Source organism: Rhinatrema bivittatum, chromosome 3, assembly GCF_901001135.1.
Source record: "Rhinatrema bivittatum chromosome 3, aRhiBiv1.1, whole genome shotgun sequence".
NCBI lineage: Eukaryota > Metazoa > Chordata > Amphibia > Gymnophiona > Rhinatrematidae > Rhinatrema > Rhinatrema bivittatum.
The window spans coordinates 121,517,403-121,538,586 of record NC_042617.1 but is presented as its reverse complement, the minus strand read 5'-3'; the positions used below and the strand labels follow the sequence as shown (position 1 = coordinate 121,538,586).

Genomic DNA, 21,184 nt, shown 5'->3' with positions numbered 1-21,184 from the left:
ATTCTTTGCTTCCGTGTTTACTAATGAGGATGTTGGGGAGATACCAGTTCCGGAGATGGTTTTCAGGGGTGATGAATCAGACGAAATGAGCAAAATCACTGTGAATCTGGAAGATGTAGTAGGCCAGATTGAAAAACTAAAGAATAGCAAATCACCTGGACCGGATGGTATGCATCCTAGGGTACTGAAGGAACTAAAAAATGAAATTTGTGATCTATTAGTTAAAATTTGTAACCTATCATTAAAATCATCCATTGTACCTGAAGACTGGAGGGTGGCCAATGTAACCCCAATATTTAAAAAAGGCTCTAGGGGCGATCCGGGTAACTACAGACCAGTGAGCCTGACTTCAGTGCCGGAAAATATAGTGGAAACTATTCTCAAGATAAAAATCGTAGAGCATATATAAAGACATGGTTTAATGAAACACAGTCAACATGGATTTACCCAAGGAAGTCTTGCCCAACAAATCTGCTTCATTTTTTTGAAGGGGTTAATAAACATGTGGATAAAGGTGAACCATTAGATGTAGTGTATTTGGATTTTCAGAAGGCATTTGACAAAGTCCCTCATGAGAGGCTTCTAAAAAAACTAAAAAGTTATGGGATAGGAAGTGATGTTCTTTCGTGGATTACAAACTGATTAAAAGACAGGAAACAGAGAGTAGGATTAAATGGTCAATTTTCTCAGTGGAAAAGGGTAAACAGTGGAGTGCCTCAGGGATCTGTACTTGGACAGGTGCTTTTCAATATATATATATATATATGATCTGGAAAGGAATACGACGAGTGAGGTTATCAAATTTGCGGATGATACAAAATTATTCAGAGTAGTTAAATCACAAGTGGATTGTGTTATATTACAGGAGGACCTTGCAAGACTGGAAGATTGGGCATCCAAATGGCAGATGAAATTTAATGTGGACAAGTGCAAGGTGTTGCATATAGGGAAAAATAATCCTTGCTGTAGTTACATGATGTTAGGTTCCATATTAGGAGCAACCACCCAGGAAAAAGATTTAGGCATCATAGTGGATAATACTTTAAAATCGTCGGCTCAGTGTGCTGCAGCAGTCAAAAAAGCAAACAGAATGTTAGGAATTATTAGGATGGGAATGGTTAATAAAATGAAAAATGTCATAATGCCTCTATATCGCTCCATGGTGAGACCGCACCTTGAATACTGTGTACAATTCTGGTCACCGCATCTCAAAAAAAGATATAATTGCGATGGAGAAGGTACAGAGAAGGGCAACCAAAATGATAAAGGGGATGGAACAGCTCCTCTATGAGGAAAGGCTGAAGAGATTAGGGCTGTTCAGCTTGGAGAAGAGATGGCTGAGGGGAGGATATGATAGATGTCTTTAAGATCATGAGAGGTCTTGAATGAGTATATGTGACTCGGTTATTTACACTTTCGAATAATAGAAGGACTAGGGAGCATTCTATGAAGTTAGCAAGTAGCACGTTTAAAACTAATCAGAGAAAATTCTTTTTCACTCAACGCACAATAAAGCTCTGAAATTTGTTGCCAGAGGATGTAGTTAGTGCAGTTAGTTTAGATGGGTTCAAAAAAGGTTTGGATAAGTTCTTGGAGGAGAAATCAATTAACGGCTATTAATCAAGTTTACTTAGGGGCGGATTTTAAAAGGGCCGCGCGCGTAAATCCCGAAGGACTTACGCGCGCAGGGCCCTCGCGCGCCGGCGCGCGCATAAGTCCCGGGGCTTTCGAAAAGGGGCGGGAGGGGGCCTGTCCGGGGGCGTGCAGCGGCATTTCGGGGCGGGCCCGGGGGCGTGGCCGAGGCCTCCGGACCAGCCCCCGGGACCGGAGGACGGAGCGGGGCTGCCGGCGACACACGCCGACACATGCCGAAAAAGGTAAGGGGGGTTTTAGATAGCGTGGCCTGCCTGTTCCCTCCGAGCCCAGCGCGGCCTCGGAGGGAACAGGCAGGCCGCGCTGGGCTCGGCACGCGCAGGTTGCACAAATGTGCACCCCCTTGCGCGTGCCGACCCCGGATTTTATAAGATACGCGCGGCTACGCGCGTATCTAATAAAATCCAGCGTACTTTTTAAAAATCTGCCCCTTAGGGAATAGCCACTGCTATTAATTGCATCAGTAACATGGGACCTTCTTAGTGTTTGGGTAATTGCCAGGTTCTTGTGGCCTGGTTTGGCCTCTGTTGGAAACAGGATGCTGGGCTTGATGGACCCTTGGTCTGACCCAACATGGCAAGTTCTTATGTTCTTCTATGGCCAAGTCCAAATGCAAAGCACATTCAAGCAGCATTGTCTGAATTATCAAGGCTGCTCACCCTGAAAAAACATTTCTAGAAGTATTACTACTCTTAGCATAAGGCTTGGGGGTAACCTGAATGGAGTAGCAGCTTCTACCCTTAGCAGAAACATGGGGTAACCTACACAGAGCGATAGTTCCTGCCATAAGAAACTGGCTGTGCAGACCGAATGGACCATTTGGTCCTTTTTTGCTATCATTACTATGTTACCAGTGGGGCTGGATTGTTTTATTCAGTTGCTGTGCTGTGCATCTGCCTGACAACTCTTCAAAATAAAATTCTCCATCAGCAAACAGAGCTGACTTAGCCATGACACACTCACCTCATATTTCTTCCAAAAGTGGTTTCAGCTTTTCATATAAATCAAGCCATTGTGTTGTCCACATTCTTTCTGATGCCACATACACACAAGTGTATGGAATTTGTTGCCAGAGGATGTGGTTAGTGCAGTTAGTGTAGCTGTGTTTAAAAAAGGATTGGATAAGTTCTTGGAGAAGTCCATTAACTGCTATTAAGTTGACTTAGAGAATAGCCACTGCTATTATTAGCAACAGTAGCATGGGATAGACTTAGTTTTGGGGTACTTGCCAGGTTCTTATGGCCTGGATTGGCCACTGTTGGAAACAGGATGCTGGGCTTGATGGACCTTTGGTCTGACCCAGTATGGCATGTTCTTATGTTCTTACAAGATAGCCCGAGGGAGAGGGTGCATGTGATAGTAGGCTAGAAGTGGGTGGGGGGGAGGTATGAAAGAGCTAGAATAGTGTCAGGGTGAGGGTGGGCAGAGGTGGTGATGAGGGTATGAGAGAGACCGTGAGGACCACGAGTTAAAAAGAGTGAGGAAAAGTGATAGAGCTATTTGGTGATGGAGTGATGAGTACAGGACCGGTTTTGGGGGTGGGCGAGCAGGGCAGCCACACAGGGTGACATTAGCTGAGGTGTGTCCAGAGCACTGAGGCTATAGAAGACAGGCCCAGCCCAGCCTCAGCGGATTCCATCCCACCATGGCCAAAGAGAGGAATGGAATAGCCATGGCAATCCCATCCCACCGCAGGCAAATAGAGGACCGGGGGCAGGGGCGCCATCAGTTGAGGGGGATGGCACCCAGTGCATTGGGTGCCATTTGCCCTAAATCAGGCCCTGAATGAGTAGCGAGGATGAGTAACAGAAAACCATAGGTAATGAAAGGGGAGAGGGCGGGTAATAACAGATCCAAAAATGGTAATGAGAGAAAGAATGAGAGCTGAGGTATGAATGGGAAGGTGAAGCATTTGAGAGAGAGAAGGGGTGAGGGCAAGGGAACAGGGAGAAGTGGGGGCAAGGGATACTGATGCAGGATATAAGGTAGGGGGGAAAAGAGAGGATATCGGGGCATATGATGTTGGCAGAGTATGAGGAGAGAGGAAGGTAAAATAACATAAGAGGTGGAACAGGATGTGTTATGTTGGGGCATCTGAGCTTCAGTTGTCGTCATGAGGTATGGGGTGCTATTCTGGGGCTGCGGAGAGAGAGAGAGAGAGTCTGGTGAGGACAATGTGAGAGATTGAGAGATACTTGTGGAGATAGGATTGGGGAAGTGAGAGTGAGAGAGAAACTGGATACAGCACAGAGGGGGTTAGTATGAGAGGCTAGGAGGGAAAGGGTGGAGGGATTGAGAGAGAGAGAGAGAGAGATTGGTGGGAGTATTGACAAAGACAGGTGGGACCAGGATGGAGGAATTGAGAGAGAGTGGCGGAAACAGGATGGGGGATAGAGAGAGGGAATTGGGTGGGAAGATTTTCACAGACTGGTAGGAAAAGGGTGGGGAGACTGAGAGAGACTGATGGGAGGATTGAGAGAGACTGGTGAGCACAAGATGTGGAACAGAGGGAGGGAAAGATGATGCGGACAGGGAGTAGAGGGAGAGAAAGGGATATTGTTGGTGATGAGGCATCCTTAAAAATATGAGGCTCTTTGGAACTATGCATTCTGAATCCATGGCTATTGGTGAATGAAAGATCAGCCACCACTGTACTAGAAAGAAATCTTCCGAGCATGCACAAAGTTCCCATGCTGTCATCCCTGTGCAAACCTTGTCAATTTTTTCTTTCCTCTAGTGGCAAAACCATTCACTTCTTTGGTTCTTCAGTTTGAGGCCAGGCTCAGAATTGAGATGTGACTCCCCTCTGCTTCAGCTGAGACAAGGGCAGTGAGCACAAAGCCAGAAAGTGTAAAGTTTGAGCAGAGGCTCCGAAGCATCAGCTTGTTTCTTTGATATGGCTTCAAGAGCATTGAAGTATAGGAAGTTCCACATCATGAAAAACAGCTTGTATGGTGGTCACCTCTGCCAAGTGGGTTCAACATGCTAATCTCCAGAGATCCAGTCCATAGCTTTCAAATTTGATCTCCAAAGAGCAATATAAGATGATGCCTCCCTTACAAGGCCAACCCAGTTATGTTTTCCACCCAATTCAAGGTGATGTTGGGCAAAAATATTGCCCAGGTTCTTGCATGATATGTCGAGCATATCAAGGTTCTGGTGTCAAACACTTTGACACCTCTTGCTATCTCTAGTAATCTGCCTGTCGGCACCAAGTATGGTAATGCTGATGCAAGTTTGGTGTATTAAATCTTATTTTGATGATGCTTTTGAGCTGAGCTGGAGCCAAGTAAATTCAGAGCAGGAGGTTTCTTCTGACCTTCAGTGCCACTTGGTCCTAAAGCCCAAGGAGATAACTTTCAGATCACAGAAGTCTTCTGCTCCAATGTTGACATGCTCCTAAACAATTATTAAGTATGTTCTCTCTGAACTGGAACATGAAGAAGTTTTTGGCCCTGTTTGTTTGTCAGAGAAGCTCTGTTCTGAAGAGAAATATTCCTCTGACTTCCCTTCAAGTCTTCCCCACAGGCAGGAAACAGGTCTCTCCCTGGAGAGCTGGCCTCCCCTCATTTTACATTTCATTGAAAAAATTCAGTATGCAAAAAATATTACATCCAAAATTTTTGTGATACAAATACTCGTTTGTTACTTTCTTTTTGTTAGTATCATATAAAGCATGCTACTATGACTCCAATTTCTGCATTACTGCACTTATTATCCTTTATCAACAAGGCATACAATTTTTACTACAGACTGCACTTATTAGCTATTATATTTTAACTTATTTTTCTAAAAATGTCCCTTTCTTTAAAAAATTATTTTTATATCAGCAGCAAATGGTTCACTAATCTGACAGTCCCAGCACATGGCAATTAATTACTTGCTTTGGGAAAAATCCTTTCTCACAAAGGCTGCTGAAATCATTGAAAGTATCTTATATTTCTAATAGGGAAACAACACCTCCGGTAGCACATTCTGCCTTTTGGCCTAGCATCATCACCAGGGGTTCAAAAAATGTCTTGCCATCATCGCAGCATTTTTACCCAAGAAAGGTGTACATATATTTCCCTGCTTGGATGAGTGTCTGATCTATAAAAAATTTCAAGCAGGGAATCCTTACAGAGAAACATCCAGCTGCTGCAAACACTAGGTTTTATTATGAATTACTCCAAATCCAATACATATCTGACACCACAACTGGAAGACATGATAGGCATCATTCAAGCCATGATTTATTTCTCCTCCAGCAGGAACAATGATTTAGTGATAAAAGCAGAAGGAGTGGTTCGCAGTCTGTACACATCAGCTTAGTCCAGGACAAGAATGTTGAGCTTCATGGCTTCCACAATAAGTGGGTAACTTATGCAGTTTTCAGTGAATGTTGTAACATTGCACCTTCAAGATTGTAAAGACAAAAAATGTTTATTTTTTTGTTGCAATAAATGTTTTTGTGCACTTGAGTTAGTTGTTTAATTGAGCACGTTGGTATGGATGTGTAATTAGTTTTGCCCTTTGTCTGGTCGAAGGCCTTGCACACATTATTGCTAGTTCAAACACCTGTGCTATTCTTTGTATAGCATCGTTGTATCTGGGTATTCACTTGTGTTCATTGTTCTTATCAATACCTTGTATCTGTTGTATTGTGCCGGGACCATAATATGGGCAACCAGGACTGGTGGCTCCTCTCTCTTGGCTCCTTACAAAAGTACATCACAAGAATAATACACAGACACAATAGATTGGAAGTCACAAAAGGCCGCAGCTTTATTTAACATTCAAATCACCAGAGCCAACAAAACCAACACAAATACCCCCAAGGAAACATCCACCTTGCCCCAGCAAGGGACCCCCACAGGCCACCAAATCTGTAATTACCAGCAGCATCCCGCCGCTCACCGGGACCCTCACCACAGCCCAGCAAGGAGTCCCATTCATGTGACCAAACCCAATCATATGTGATTCAAATAACACGTGTCAAGATAACCCGCCACCTAACAGATTCCTTGTTATCAGTCCCACCCCAAAAGAACCATGGCTCTGGTAACTCTGCCACAGGGAAACCTACACGGCCCCCTCAGCCCCCAAAATAAAGTTGCAGTCTAAATGAGCTGAAGGACACACTCCAAGGCCTCCTGAATAGTATTATTAAATAGATCAGTACCCACTCCAGAGAGGTGAACCTCGTCCCTGCCATAAAGGCCAGGGCAAACATCCCAAAACCAAACATGGGTAACATGAAGCCCACCATGAGCAATTAACCAGGCACCTATCTGCCTATTCAATTTGGCCCTGCTGCGACCCCAAATCCTCAAGCCCAGCCAAGCAGGCCTTGGAATGATATCCAACCAGCCCAACATCGTGTCAGGCAACCAAGACAATAGAACAGCAATGTCCTTCCGCTCTGCATCCAAAAGGCAGCGACAAGACCAGTTGTCCAGGTCATTGCCACCAAGGTGAATCAGCATAACCTCCGGAGGCGCCCACTTAGATAACGAGGACTGCAAAGGGGGAACAACTGGTTCCATCGCATTCCACGAAGCCCGAGACATTTCACCTACACTCCATGCAGAGCCAAACCAAGATGAGGGTCATAAGGTCATTTTGCCATCCAGTGATGAGCCCAAACCACAAAGGAATGGCCAACCAGTCAAACACTTCGTTCACATGGATGCGGATCTGGAAAACAAAAGAAATTAACTCAGCAAACAGACCCAAAGAACATTCAGTCATTTACTATTTATTTGTCTGCACATAAGTGCAAATGCGCTGGACTTCCAACGGCCAATACGGCAAATGACACCGCTGGACAAGCCACAATCATTCGCCAAGGTGGCCGCCCCAATACGGAAATAATGAGTCCCGTATCGCCCACCCCCCAAACCAAGAGCACCCAAAACTTTCTGCAACACCAAGGCAAACTGGTATCTGGTAAATGGGTGCAATCAGCATGAACGAAAAAGGGGGTACCATCCGAAGGACACACAAATAAATAGGAACACACATTGGCAACTGGACAGGCTGACAGCCCTGAAAAAGCAGACAAAACTAGCTACGCACCCCTCCCAGACTGATTCGTCTTGGAGCGGTGAATTTTTAAGCACAGCCTGTCACTCTCCAAATAAACATTCACCGCCCTCAAAACAGAATGGTCATTACAAGACCTGGAATGATCTACCACCCACCCTAAAGGCCCCAAAAAAAGGCTAACACAAAAGCAGTTCGAAATAAAGAGATCTCAAATGAGGGAAAACAAATATCTGGCAGACACTCCCACATCCGCAGTAAAACGGCATGGGTAATGGGCAACCATCAACTGGTTGAGGCAAACCAAGCGACCACCCGGCCAACAAACGTTTGACCAAGCAGCTGTCAGAAGGACTACCCCAACCATCTGCCTTAAAAAAGAAAGACAGACATGCAGTGGGACAGATTTTAAAAGGGTTACGTGCGTAACCCTTTTAAACCCGCTCCTGCACGCGCCGATCCTATTTTGCATAGGCCCGGCGATGCGTGCAAGCCCCGGGACGGGCGTATGTCCCAGGGCTTGAAAAAAAGGGGTGGGGAGTGGGCAGGGTGGGACCAAGGCCTCCGGCACAGTGGCCATGCCGGGGGATCGCACACCGGCACTCGGCTGGTGCGCGCAACCTACGCCTGCCCACAGGCAGGCATAAAAAACAAAATAAAGGTGGGGGGATTTAGGTAGGGCTGGGGGGCGGGTTAGATAGGGGAAGGGAGGGGAAGGTGGGGGGAGGGAATGGGGAAAGCTTCAGGGCTCCCCTAGGGCTTGGCACGTGCAAGGTGCACAAGTGTGCACCCCCTTGCACGTGCCGAGATTCCAAAACTCCAAAGGAAATCTGGGATGACTGCCCCCTCTGGATCCGCATTCGGCGCCAGCCTCCGAAACAGCTCCTACTTGAAATGAGAGAGAGAGTCAGCTATTTTATTATCCACCCCAGGGACATGCCGCACCGACACCATAGCATTCAACTGCAGGCAATGCAAAACGAACTCACGCAGCAAATCTACCACCAACACACACTTGACTGACAGATTGTTAATAACCTGAACCACACCCAAGTTATCACACCAGAATGCTACCCTCTTGTCCCACAGCCTGTCAGCCCAAATGACCAAAGTGACCACAATAGGGAAAAGCTCCAAAAAGGTAACATTATGGGTCGAACCCACTGTGATCCAAGTTTCTGGCCAAGCAGCGGCACACCAGGTCTCCTGACAGTAGACACCAAAACCACCACTAGCAGCATCAGAAAATAGTTCCAAATCACGGTTAGAAAGCAGCTCCACCTGCCAGACCAATACGCCATTCAAACCACCCAAGAATGCGTCCCAAACCTTCAGATGCTCACAGATCTGGTGAGTAATCTGAATGCGGTGCTGCCATCTCTATACACCAGATATCACCGAGGATAAGCGCCACAAGAAAACACGGCCAATAAGGATAATCCTGCAAGCAAAATTGAGGCTACCCACTGACTGCATCTGATCTTCGCCCAGAGCACATCCTCCACCAGAGACTTATGTTGCTGAACTTTTGCAGCCGGTAAGCGAGATACCTTAGCCACCAAATCCACTTCGATGCCTAAGAACACCAGACACGTGGTAGGGCCCTCAGTCTTATCCTGAGCAATAGGGATGCTAAAGCTACAGGCCACACGGAAAATACTATCCATGAGACAAGCACAAACTGCAGAGCCAGCCAGACTGACAAATAGAAAGTCATCTAAATAATTAACAACACCCCCCAAGCCAGCAGATGGTTCAGTAACCCAATGCACAAAAGAACTAAATAGTTCGAAATAAGCGCAGGAAACCGAACAGCCCATAGGCATGCACTTGTCAAAAAAATACTGATTCCGAAACTGAAAACCCAACAAAGGGAAACTGTCGGGATCAACCGGAAGTAGATGAAAGGCAGACGCTGTATCCACCATAGCCATAAAGCCTCCGTGCCACAACAGCGTACCAGCTGCACTACCGAATCAAAAGAAGAATAGAGCACAGAGCAAAACTCACGAGGAATGAAATCATTTACTGACGACCTCTCTGGAAAAGATCAATTAAAAATCAACCAAAATTTTCCATGTTCCTTCTTGGGAACCACGGCCAGGAGAGAAATAATCATCCTGGGAAAGGGAGGGGTTATAAATGGACTGGCAGTCTTACCCAAAGAAAGCTCATCCAACAGCTTCTGACAGACCACTGACTAACCTGCCGACCGAAACCGAATTGGAATCTGATCACGGACGTGAACACAGTGAGTTCTATTATAGATAGGAATCGGTACTCGCTCCACGAGGGCCTACATTCCTATAGCTCTGAAGACTCCCTTCCGTCCTAGACGTTATCGCAGGTAAACAATGACCAATGCACGCCCCAAGGTATGGGGCTACCTTCAAGTCCTCAGCCTCATGGCATCAACCCTGGAGGTCGTCCCATGGGCAAGGGCCCATATGCGACCGCTCCAACGCTCCTTACTGTCACGATGGAACCCACTGTCCCACGACTACTCAATTCACCTCCAGCTACCAGCAGAGGTACGTTCTCAGCTTCAGTGGTGGCTACAGGAAGACCACCTAAGCAGAGGAGTAAGCCTATCCCCAAACTGGATCTTGCTCACTACGGATGCGAGCCTGCGAGGGTGGGGAGCCCACTGTCAGGAGCTGACGGCCCAGGGGCAATGGAACAAGGAAGAGGCAGAATGGAACATAAACCGCCTGGAAGCTCGAGCAGTCAGACTAGCGTGCCTGCGATTCAGCCACAGACTCCAAGGCAAAGCGATTCGAGTACAAAGGTAGCTTACATCAACCGCCAGGGAGGAAACAAAAGCCAGCATGTGTCACTGGAGATAGACCCTCTCATGGCATGGGCAGAGATAAACCTACAATGGATCTCGGCCTCCCACATCGCAGGAAAAGACATCTCAGCAGACTTCCTCAGCAGAGAGAGCCTGGACCCGGGGGAATGGTCTCTGTCGACCACAGCCTTCCAACTGATAGTAAATCGCTGGGGCCTCCCAGCCATGGATCTACTGGCCAGCTATCTCAGTGCCCAAGTCCCCCAGGTTCTTCAGCCGCAGATGAGAACCACACTCCCAAGGGATTGACACTCTCGTCCAAACTTGGCTAGAGGAAGACTTATTGTATGCCTTCCCCCCATGGCTGCTACTGGGCAAAATAATCCGCAAGATAGAGCATCACAGGCGACTAGTTCTACTATTGGCCCCGGACTGGCCAAGGCAACCATGGTACGCAGTCATGCAAAGACTCCTTGCGGGGAACCCTCTGTGCCTACTGTTGTGTCCGTCGGTTCCCGACTCCCTCTCTCCGCCCTCCTTACCTCTTTGGTGCCTCCCTCTTCGTCCAGGGAAGATTGGCTGCCGCGGCGTCCTTCTGTCGAGGTCCTCCAGCGTCCCTTGACCGGCTAGACGCTGCAACCCGCTATGTTTCCTGGAGGCCTAGGGGCGCGCATGCGGCGCGGCCCCGACTGAAGTACCGGCAATGGCGCAAACCTCGGGGGCGTTCCCCGAAGATGTCGTCACCTGCGACGGATATATAAGGTCTTAGAATTTGCTAACACGTCGAGTTAGCAAGGATTGACTACGGACTCGCTTTGATTTTCCAAACTACTCTGCCTCCTCGGACTTACTAGGGGTACCCGCTCCTCAGGGACCTCGCTCTCTCCTTTGTTTTTCAGGTGACAGTCTGGAACCGGTACTCGCTCCTCAAGGGTCCTCGTTCCCAGACATATTTGGTACTCTCTTCTGCCTGGAAGTCATCACTGCCAACTACATCAGTGAGTTACCATCGCTCTCTCAGAGCTTTCCTTGGAACCAGGTACTCGCTCCTCGAGGGCCTATACATTCCAGCTCCTGGGCTTCTATGAGACATTCTTTGAGTGTTACCATCTGGTTCAGTACATAAACTCTGCATACCCTGCCTACTAACTATATTTCAGTTTCTTTACAGCTCAGCCTCCAGGGATCACTGTTCCAGTATCTGAGGGACTACAGCCCAGCTGGGCATTCCAGCTAACTACTGCCACCTCTGGTGGTTCAGTATACTGTCTAATAAAAGAACTAGTGTGTGTCTGTCTCCATACTCTGAGCCTGACTGGTGGTCCCTCTCGGGATCTTCCCTCGGGGGCATGGTCATCTGCCACCGGTCCAAGGATCCACCCACTACTATCCTAAATAACAACAGATTGCTAACTCCCAAGCAGACTGTTAACTCCGAACTGAACAGATTGCTAACTCCATGGATCTAGCACAGCTGAATGCCTTGCAGGCCATACTGGGCCTGGCCCAGCGCATTATAGAGCAGCAAGACGCCTTGGAGAAACTTACTGCAACATTTCATCAGCTACACACACAGAAGGTTCAAGGCACAGCCTCTAACCAAGAAGGTCAGTCACAGGGGATAACCTTAAAGACTGCTGTACCACTGGCGGCTCCAATTCGCTTTTCCGGAGAAATACAGAAGACCCAGGGCTTTTTGAACCAGTGCTGCATACACTTTGTTTTACAGCTGTCTCTATTTCCTACAGCTCTCTCCAAGACCACCTACATCCTTTCATACCTGGATGGTAGGGCCTTGTCTTGGGCATTTACCTTGTGGGAATGCAAGGATTCCATTTTGTAGGACATAGCAGGATTTATGGACTTATTTAAATCAGTTTTCGATGACCCTGCTCGAATGTCTGTAGCTGGTTTTGCTTTAGTGGATTTGAAAAGACAGCAGGTCATTGGCTGAATTTGCCAACGAGTTTAAAGCTCTTGCGGTAGGGCTAAGCTGGGACCCCAGATGTCTCAAGACTCTCTTTTGCAGAGGCCTGGATAACCATTTGAAGGACGAGCTGGCCGCTCACCAAACACCTGACTTGCTGGACGAATTAATATCCTTGGCTACTCGGATTGATCTACGTCTCCGGGACAAGGTGAAGGAACTCCGGCCTAGGGTGGTACCCGGGTTGAAACAGGCCAGTGCTGTCTCTACACCTCGGATGGTTCCAGTAGTCCCTGCTGCCGATACAGATGAACCTATGCAAATTGGCCATGGACACTTGACTTCCAAGGAGAGAAGATTTCGGAAGAAGCACGGCCTTTGCATGTACTGTGGTCAGCCCGGCCATGATGTCTTTACATGCTCCACTCGTCCGAAAGCACGGACGGGCCAAAGTCCTACAGGAGGACTATTCTTCGGCCTTACTGCGCCCTCTCTTATGCTCTCTCTCCCAGTCTCCTTGACCTTCGGACCAGTCACGGTTCAGACTCCTGCCCTGGTGGACTCAGGACCAGGAGGCAACTTCATTCTCAGAAGTCTAGTGGAATATTTGAGGATCCCCCTTCATCAAGTTGAAAAACCCACTATTTTATTTATTTATTTATGTATTTATATAATTTATATACCGGAGGTTCCTGTATAATATACATATCACCCCGGTTTACAAGGAACAGTAACTATCGCTACATTTAGCGGTTTACATAGAACAGAATTAGGAAAAAAGTTTTTACATTGAACAAATGAAGTAAGCAAGTTTTTCCATTGAACAAACGAAGTGAACAAGTTTTAACATATAACCCTATGATTGCCAAAGTTATGGAGAAAGTTGTAAACAAACAACTTACAGAATTTCTTGACGAAAACAATATCCTCACCTCAAACCAATTTGGCTTTCGTAAGTCTATGAATACCGAATCGCTATTAACATCATTATCAGACACTATCATCTTCAACCTAGAAAAGGGCCAACCTTGCCTCCTCGCTCTCCTGGATCTCTCATCAGCATTTGATACCGTAAACCACACGTACCTCCTGCAACGCCTAATAGACATCGGCATTACAGGAGCAGCTCTTAACTGGTTCAAATCATTTTTGGAGAACAGATCATACAAGGTCAAGATAAATAACAAAGAGTCCCACACCATCGAATCCAAGAGGGGGGTACCGCAAGGATCATCCCTCTCTCCGACTCTTTTCAATATTTATCTGCTCCCGCTCTGTCAACTACTCACTAACCTTAAACTAAGGCATTACCTATACGCGGATGATATTCAAATCCTCATCCCTATAGAAGATTCCCTACACAAAGCCATATCATTCTGGAATAAATGTCTGTCAGCTATCAACAATCTACTCACCAGCCTCAACTTGGTTCTAAACAAAAACAAAACCGAAATCCTCATTACGATTATCCTCCATTCATGGAGAGCCCTTACCGGGAGATGTGTCTTGCCAAACCGAATCAGTTACTCTCCGCACCGGAGCTCTTCATACGGAATCACTCTCTTTCTTCGTACTGGAAAAGGCTGTGCACCCTATCGTCCTGGGGTTACCCTGGTTGCAAGTACACTAACCCCAATTTGATTGGGCATCTCTGGATCTCTCCCACTAAGCCCCAGAATGTCATGGGAAATGCCTTAAGGAGATATTGCCTATTATTGGCATGCCTGCGACTCCAGCAGTACCGGGACTGCCGCTCCAGTACACCCCCTTCGGGGATATCTTTTCCAAAGAAGTAGTTGAGATTCTTCCTCCACAGGAGCCCTATGACTGTGCCATACGACAGAAATCTAAAACTAAGTCTCCAAAAAGACAGGAGCACTCTCTCTCAGCATTTGAGAATAAAGAAACATCGGAAGACATTGAAGAAAATCTCCAGAAGGACTTTATCCGACCATCTGAGTTGCCCGCTGGTGCAGGCACTTGTTTTGGGGGAAAGGAAGACAATACACTAACAAGTGAAGGTTCTTTAATATCTCAAGTCGAAGATAATACACTAACCAGTGAATATGCTTCAATATCTCAAGATGAAGACAATACACTAACCAAGGAATGTTCTTCAATATCTCAAGACGAAGACAATACCCTAACCAGTGAATGTTCTTCAGTATCTCCAGACGAAGATGATACTACTCCTAGTGAACTATCCTCTATAATCTCAAGACTCATTTATCACCAATACAGAAGACGAATTAGAACTCAAAATCACAGAGATTCTAGATGTTCGTAAAAGAGGCAAGACTTTTGAATACCTTCTAAAGTGGGAGGGTTTCGGCCCCAAAGTGATCTCTTGGGAGCCTCAGACCAATATCCTGGACAAAGAGATGCTTCGTCAGTTCCATCTCGTGCATCCTTCAGAACCTAAGCCTGGTACCCGAAGAGGAAATCACCCTTTGAAAGGGGGTACTGTTGTGTCCGTCGGTTCCCGACGCCCTCTCTCTGCCCTCCTTACCTCTTTGGCACCTCTCTCTTCATCCGCGGGAAGATTGGCTGCCGCGGCGTCCTGCCAAGGTACTCCGGTGTCCCCAGACCGGCTAGACGCTGCAACCCGCCATGTTTCCTGGAGGCCTAGGGGTGGGTGGCGAGGCCCCGACTGAAGTACCGGCGATGGCGCAAACCTCGGGGGCGTCCCCCGAAGATGTCGTCACCCACGACGGATATATAAGGTCTTAGAATTTGCTAACACATCGAGTTAGCAAGGATTGACTACGGACTCGTTTCGACTTTCCAAGCTCCTCTCTGCCTCCTCGGACTTACTAGGGGTACCCACTCCTCGGGGGCCTCGCTCTCTCCTTTGTTTTCAGGTGACAGGCTGGAACCAGTACTCGCTCCTCAAGTGCCCTCGTTCCCAGACTTACTCGGTACTCTCTTCTGCCTGGAAGTCATCACTGCCAACTACATCAGTGAGTTACCATCGCTCTCTCAGAGCTTTCCCTGGAACCAGGTACTCGCTCCTCGAAGGCCTATACATTCCAGCTCCTAGGCTTCTATGAGATATTGTGTGAGTGTTACCATCTGGTTTGGTACATGAACTCTGCATACCCTGCCTACTCACTATATTTCAATTTCTCTACAGCTCAGCCTCCAGGGATCGCTGTTCCAGTATCTGAGGGACTACAGCCCAGCGGGCATTCCAGCTCACCACTGCCACCTCTGGTGGTTCAGTATACTGTCTAATAAAAGAACTAGTGTGTGTCTGTCTCCATACTCTGAGCCTGACCGGTGGTCCCTCTCGGGATCTTCCCTCGGGGGGCATGGTCATCTGCCAATGGTCCAAGGATCCACCCACTACTCTCCTAAATAACAACAGATTGCTAACTCCCAAGCAGACTGTTAACTCCGAACTGAACACTTACCTCCACACAGGGGCCTGCTCCAGCAGGGCCCGATTCTTCACGAAGATCCGACTCGATTCTCTCTTACGGTCTGGCCCTTGAGAGGACTCGCCTGAAGAAGCAAGGTTACTCGAAGACTGTGTTTGACACCCTGCTTCGAGCGCTCAAGTCCTCCACATCCCTGTCATACATACGGATCTGGAGAATATTCGAAGCCTGGTGCGAGGACCGCGGGATACTCCCGTGGATGGCAAAGATTCCCATGATTCTGGACTTCCTACAGGACGGTATGAAGAAGGGGTTGTCACTCAACTCCCTCAAGGTCCAAGTAGCCGCACTGTCTTGCTTCAGAGCTGAAGTGGACGGTATCCGACTATCAACTCATCCGGATTTGTCCCGCTTCCTGAAAGGAGTTAAACAACTCCGGCCAGCTCTAAAGTGGCTGGTGCCCCTATGGAATCTCAATCTAATATTAGACTTCCTATCAGGGACTTCCTTCAGATCAACGCGCGGTCTGTCACTATGCCTCTTAACATTGAAGGCGGTATTCCTGGTGGCAATAAGTTCAGCTCGTCACATCTCCAAACTATAGGCACTATCCTGTCGGGAACCATTCCTTAGGTTCACTCCTGGAACCATACAGCTGCGCACCATCCCCTCCTTCCTTCCGAAAGTGGTCTCTGAGTTTCATTTGAACCAGGCCATCTCCGGATGAACATAAGGACTCTGAAGACTCACGCCTTCTTCGCCACCTAAATATCGGCAGACTCCTGGTGCGATACCTGGAAAGATCGGAATCAGTATGCAAAACGGATCGTTTGTTCATTCTTCACAGCGGGAAGAAGCAAGGAGAAGCAGCCTCGAAAGCAACCATAGCCCACTGGATCAAAGAAGTAATCAAGGCAGCCTACATAGAGGCAGGAAAGCCCTTACCACTACAGGTTAAGGCTCATTCTATAAGGGCCCAGGCAGTCTCTTCAGCAGAAATCAAGCTGCTGTCGCCCGCCGAGATCTGTCGAGCGGCAACCTGGTCCTCCATGCACACCTTCTCCAGGTTCTACTGCCTGGATGTTCAGGCTCGAGAAGACGCAGCCTTCGCAAGGGCAGTATTAAGTGGGCCACGGGCACCCTCCCGCCCTGTCCTGAAGTAGCTTTTGTACATCCCACTGGTCCTGAGTCCATCTGGCTACACGCTAGTAAATGGAGAAATTACTTACCTGATAATTTTGTTTTCCTTAGTGTAGACAGATGGACTCAGCATCCCGCCCATGGCTGCCCCAGAGAAGGAGAACCTCGGAAAGCGAACCTCGACACTAAGCAAATACTGGTAAGCCACTGCCTACCCTTAGTTCAAGACACCCACAGTTTGTCCGGTGTTGGCGTTAATTGGTTGAGTGCACTGGCAGTCTTCAGTCTTGTAATCAGTTGAATCAGTTCAATCAAGTTTAATCAAGTTAATTAAGCAAAGATATATCCACAATGGCTTTTTGAAGAGAATACTGAAGAGCTGAGGTTAATGCAGGTGTATATCTAGAGTGACGTCAGCTTTGAAATCTGACTCCGTCTCCCATCTGCTAGCAGAAGAGCACATAACCCACTGGTCCTGAGTCCATCTGTCTACACTAAGGAAAACGAAATTAACAGGTAAGTAATTTCTCCATTCAATATTCTCAGGAAGCACCTAGATTGGCTACTGAAAAAATGCCATGTTTAACGCCATATTTAAAGCTCAAGCTGATTCTTGAAAAGCGCCAGATAGTGACTGCTGGAGACTCCGACGTTGGCAACGTTTCGCTTTGCCATACGATAAATAGCCCAATGGAATTGCTTTAGAATGTTGTAAAAAGGATACAATAATCGCCCTGAAGCATCATTAGCGAAATGTTGCCAACATTGGCGTCTCCAGCAGCCACAATCTGGCGCTTTTCAAGAATCAGCTTGAGCTTTAAATAGTGTTTTTTCAGCAGCCAATCTAGGCGCTTCCTGAGAATATTGAAGTGAAATTCTTCTTTGTGAAGATTTGCATTTAAAGTTCTACATGAGATAAATTTTAACCAAGAAGATTTTACTTTTTTTCCATTGGGCAATTTGTTGCTGTATTATGAACAACATTGGGCAGTAAGATTTTGCTATGTTGTTTATGTAAGGAAAATAAAGTGAAGATGAAGAAAGGTTTTATAGGACTTTGACAGATTTGATAAATATAAAAATAATAAAGCAAAAGAGAGAGTTTTTAGACCTATGATTACACTTACTGGCATTGACTTGATATATAACATAGTCTGGACCAGGGCTGAGGTCTTTTCCTCTCTGATATAAAAATTATAAAATGTTTAAAGTAGGATTACTAACTTACAGTAACAATTTTATTTTTATAACTTTATTTTGAATGATGATTTTTACTGGATGGTGTTCTTTCCTGTATCTAATCAAAACAGTGGTAAAAGAATTGATCAACTTAATTTTCTAACACCTTTCACATGGATAAACTTGATAAATTGTCAAAATGCATTAATGTATGGTTTTTTTGTGCATGAATGCAAGAAAACAGTGATAAAATACTAACTATAGCACATGTCCCTACAGATGAGGAGGACAATGCTGAGATAGATACCAATGAGGCGGTTCCTGAATGCTCTGTAATGGGAAGTGGCGATCAACTTACTAACAAAAAAAATGACCTTTATTCTACTGGTAATTTAATTAGTGATTGCTTTTACTCTTTTGCATGACTAACCCTGCATTATCTTTACTTGTATATTTTCCTTATAGCTGTTTATTCTTTTAGTTTAGTATTGTTCTGTGCTTTGAATATTTGTTGATATTTGACTTTTATTATGCTTGAACAACTAAACCAATATTTCCCAACCAGTGTGCCTTCAGAACTGATCAGGCGTGCCACAGAAAAGTCACCACTGCCTAATGCTCATACCCAAGCCAGACCCTGGACTCTGCTATTATTACCTTGCAGCAACAAGAAACACCAGCGGTGGCTCTTAAACTTGTAGGAATTCCTTTCTCAGAACATGTGTAAACTAGGCATGTTGCTTCTTCCTAGCTATAGCATGAGTTGCAAAATATGGAAATTAATGGGCAGCGTGCAGGACATGGATAGCTGGGTTCTTCTTTGTCCATCATCCACATTGCACACAGCACATCCTCATCTTTCCCATCTTTGACCCTTCAAGCCTCTGTCTTATCCTCAGACTAAGATAGAGAGAGCATACATTGAGCTTTGGATGCAACTCACTTTTGATGTTGGAATCAGCAGCAGTGGAGGAGCTCTGGCACCTGCACCACACTGATTTTCCCTTTCTCCCTCACATATGTAGTGGCTGCTGGTCCATCATGATGGGATCATGTATATTTTGTGTCCCCTTTTCGCCTTTGTTTTAAAATTTAAAAGATAGACTGGTAAGTCTTTCAGTGCTTTCCTAGCTCTTCTTTTGGTCATTAATCCTCTCCATGTTCACACTGCCTGATCTGTGGAGGTTGGTGGCTACACATTTTTGTTAATATAATTATGCCTTGTGTGTAAAAAGATTGGGAAACACTGAACTAAGCAACAATCTTAAAATACTTGATGTTATTGGGACCTATTTGGCAACAAAAAATGTCAGTAGTATTTTTGATGTGGTGTTTATAGATCAACATTTCTATTTTTTGTAGAAGATATTTTGGGAGGATGTATACTTGCTTTCATTAAGACTGATATGACTTCTGGGGGAATTTTGTGTCATTGTGCAATGACGAAGTAATGTAGAATTCTAATTCTATGCCAAATTTTATTGGTTATAATACCACAGCTGTGTCTCCAAGGTAGTGGGCCACATATGGGAGACAGAGTTTTATTTATTATTTATTTTATTTTATTTTAAGTCTTTTCTATACCGTCGTTATGGTGGGTACCGTCACAACGGTTTACATAAAGGCACATAAAAGTAATGCTATTATAATCTTTCATTTTACATAGGTGCCATAAGGTTCGGTAACAGTTTTAAACAAGATTAATTATTAGAAGAGTGTAAAAACATGTCCAGGTCAATTTCTATAGCAATTTGAGTACAGGACTCATTCTATAATTGTAACTTTATCCTTTACTGCAGGGTTCACTTAAAACTGCACACTTAGTGATTACTGTTGTGTGTGCGGGTGCTCTTTGATTGTACCTTGCGCTTCTTTGGTTTACTATTCTCTTTCCTCTTTTTGAAAAGCTTGTTTGAAGAGCCAGGTTTTTAGATTTTTTCTAAATGTTTTGTTTTCTCTTTGTAATCTTAACTCAACGGGCATGGAGTTCCATAGTATGGGTCCTGCTAAGGTAATGCTCTCTCTCTTACCTGGGTCAGTCTTGCTGTTTTGACTGAAGGAATAGTTAGGAGTGCTTTGTTGGCTGATCTTAGGTTTCTATTGGGGATGTGTACGTGAAGGGCAGTGTTAAGCCAGTCTGCGTTTTCGTTGTGTAGAGTTGGAACAGTGGCCACAGTATTGATCTGGACTAGTGGAAGAAAGAGACAGTTGCAGCATCGTCAGCCCACATGAGTTGGAACAGTGGCCACAGTATTGATCTGGACTAGTGGAAGAAAGAGACAGTTGCAGCATCGTCAGCCCACATGAGACAGAGGCAGTAGCAAGATTGGCCCATGGGAGCCAGTATGACAAGATAGGCCTGAGGAGTGGGAATGCAATCAGGACAGCTAACAACTAGCAGCTATAACCTAGAATAATGCTGTGGCAAAGGCATAGCGAAGAGAGAGAAGGAGCACTAAGAGAGGGGAAGAAAGAGACTGGGGTTAGGGATAAGTGAGAGTCGTAGAGGCTGGTGGGAATAGAGAGGGAGAAAGGTTGATAGGACTAGAGGTTGTTGTTGACAAGCAAGTAGATGATAGACTGGTGGAAATGAGCTGGAGGTGGAGAGTCAGGAAGACGACTATTAGTTACTCCTGAGGGAATTCTGTACCAAAATATTAAAAAGTTTGTGTCTTTAAGTAATAACTTTTTCTCTGCATTGTAGTTGAAATGATTAGTTAGGCTGTGATTATATTGTGTTATTTTCACAAATGTGCAGAATTTAATTTTCTTAAAATATTTATTACATGCTTATTTTACCAAATTCTAAGCAAGGTACAAATCCTGAAAGGGTAAACATAAATCAAAACTTCAAATACATAAAAATAAAATTAAAAATCATTACAACTAATCCTCTTAATTATACTTCCACAATAATTAATATTAAAGCAAATAATCAAATAAAATACATTAAAACATAAAGTTCCAAATCAAACAACTTGGACTATACTTTCCAATTACCACCAAAGTACAACACTAACCACCGACCTCCAACCCCTCCACTCCCCCAAAAAACAAAAATTGTCCTTGAATTAACACATCTCTCAGGCA

General features: G+C 45.6%; 1 protein-coding gene across 5 annotated transcripts in view; it reads left to right on the top strand.

Annotated features, from left to right (window-relative positions):
• Nucleotides 1-21,184, top strand: part of EHBP1 (EH domain binding protein 1) — an 807,334-nt gene that overhangs the window by 564,890 nt on the left and 221,260 nt on the right. For 2 of the 5 annotated variants that reach the window (XM_029593671.1, XM_029593670.1), the window contains one exon: nucleotides 18,374-18,481. The exons of the other annotated variants lie outside the window; for them this stretch is intronic. In XM_029593671.1, coding sequence (XP_029449531.1) covers nucleotides 18,374-18,481 — 108 coding nt within the window. The remainder of the gene's footprint in view (nucleotides 1-18,373; nucleotides 18,482-21,184) is intronic. 5 annotated transcript variants of the gene reach the window in all.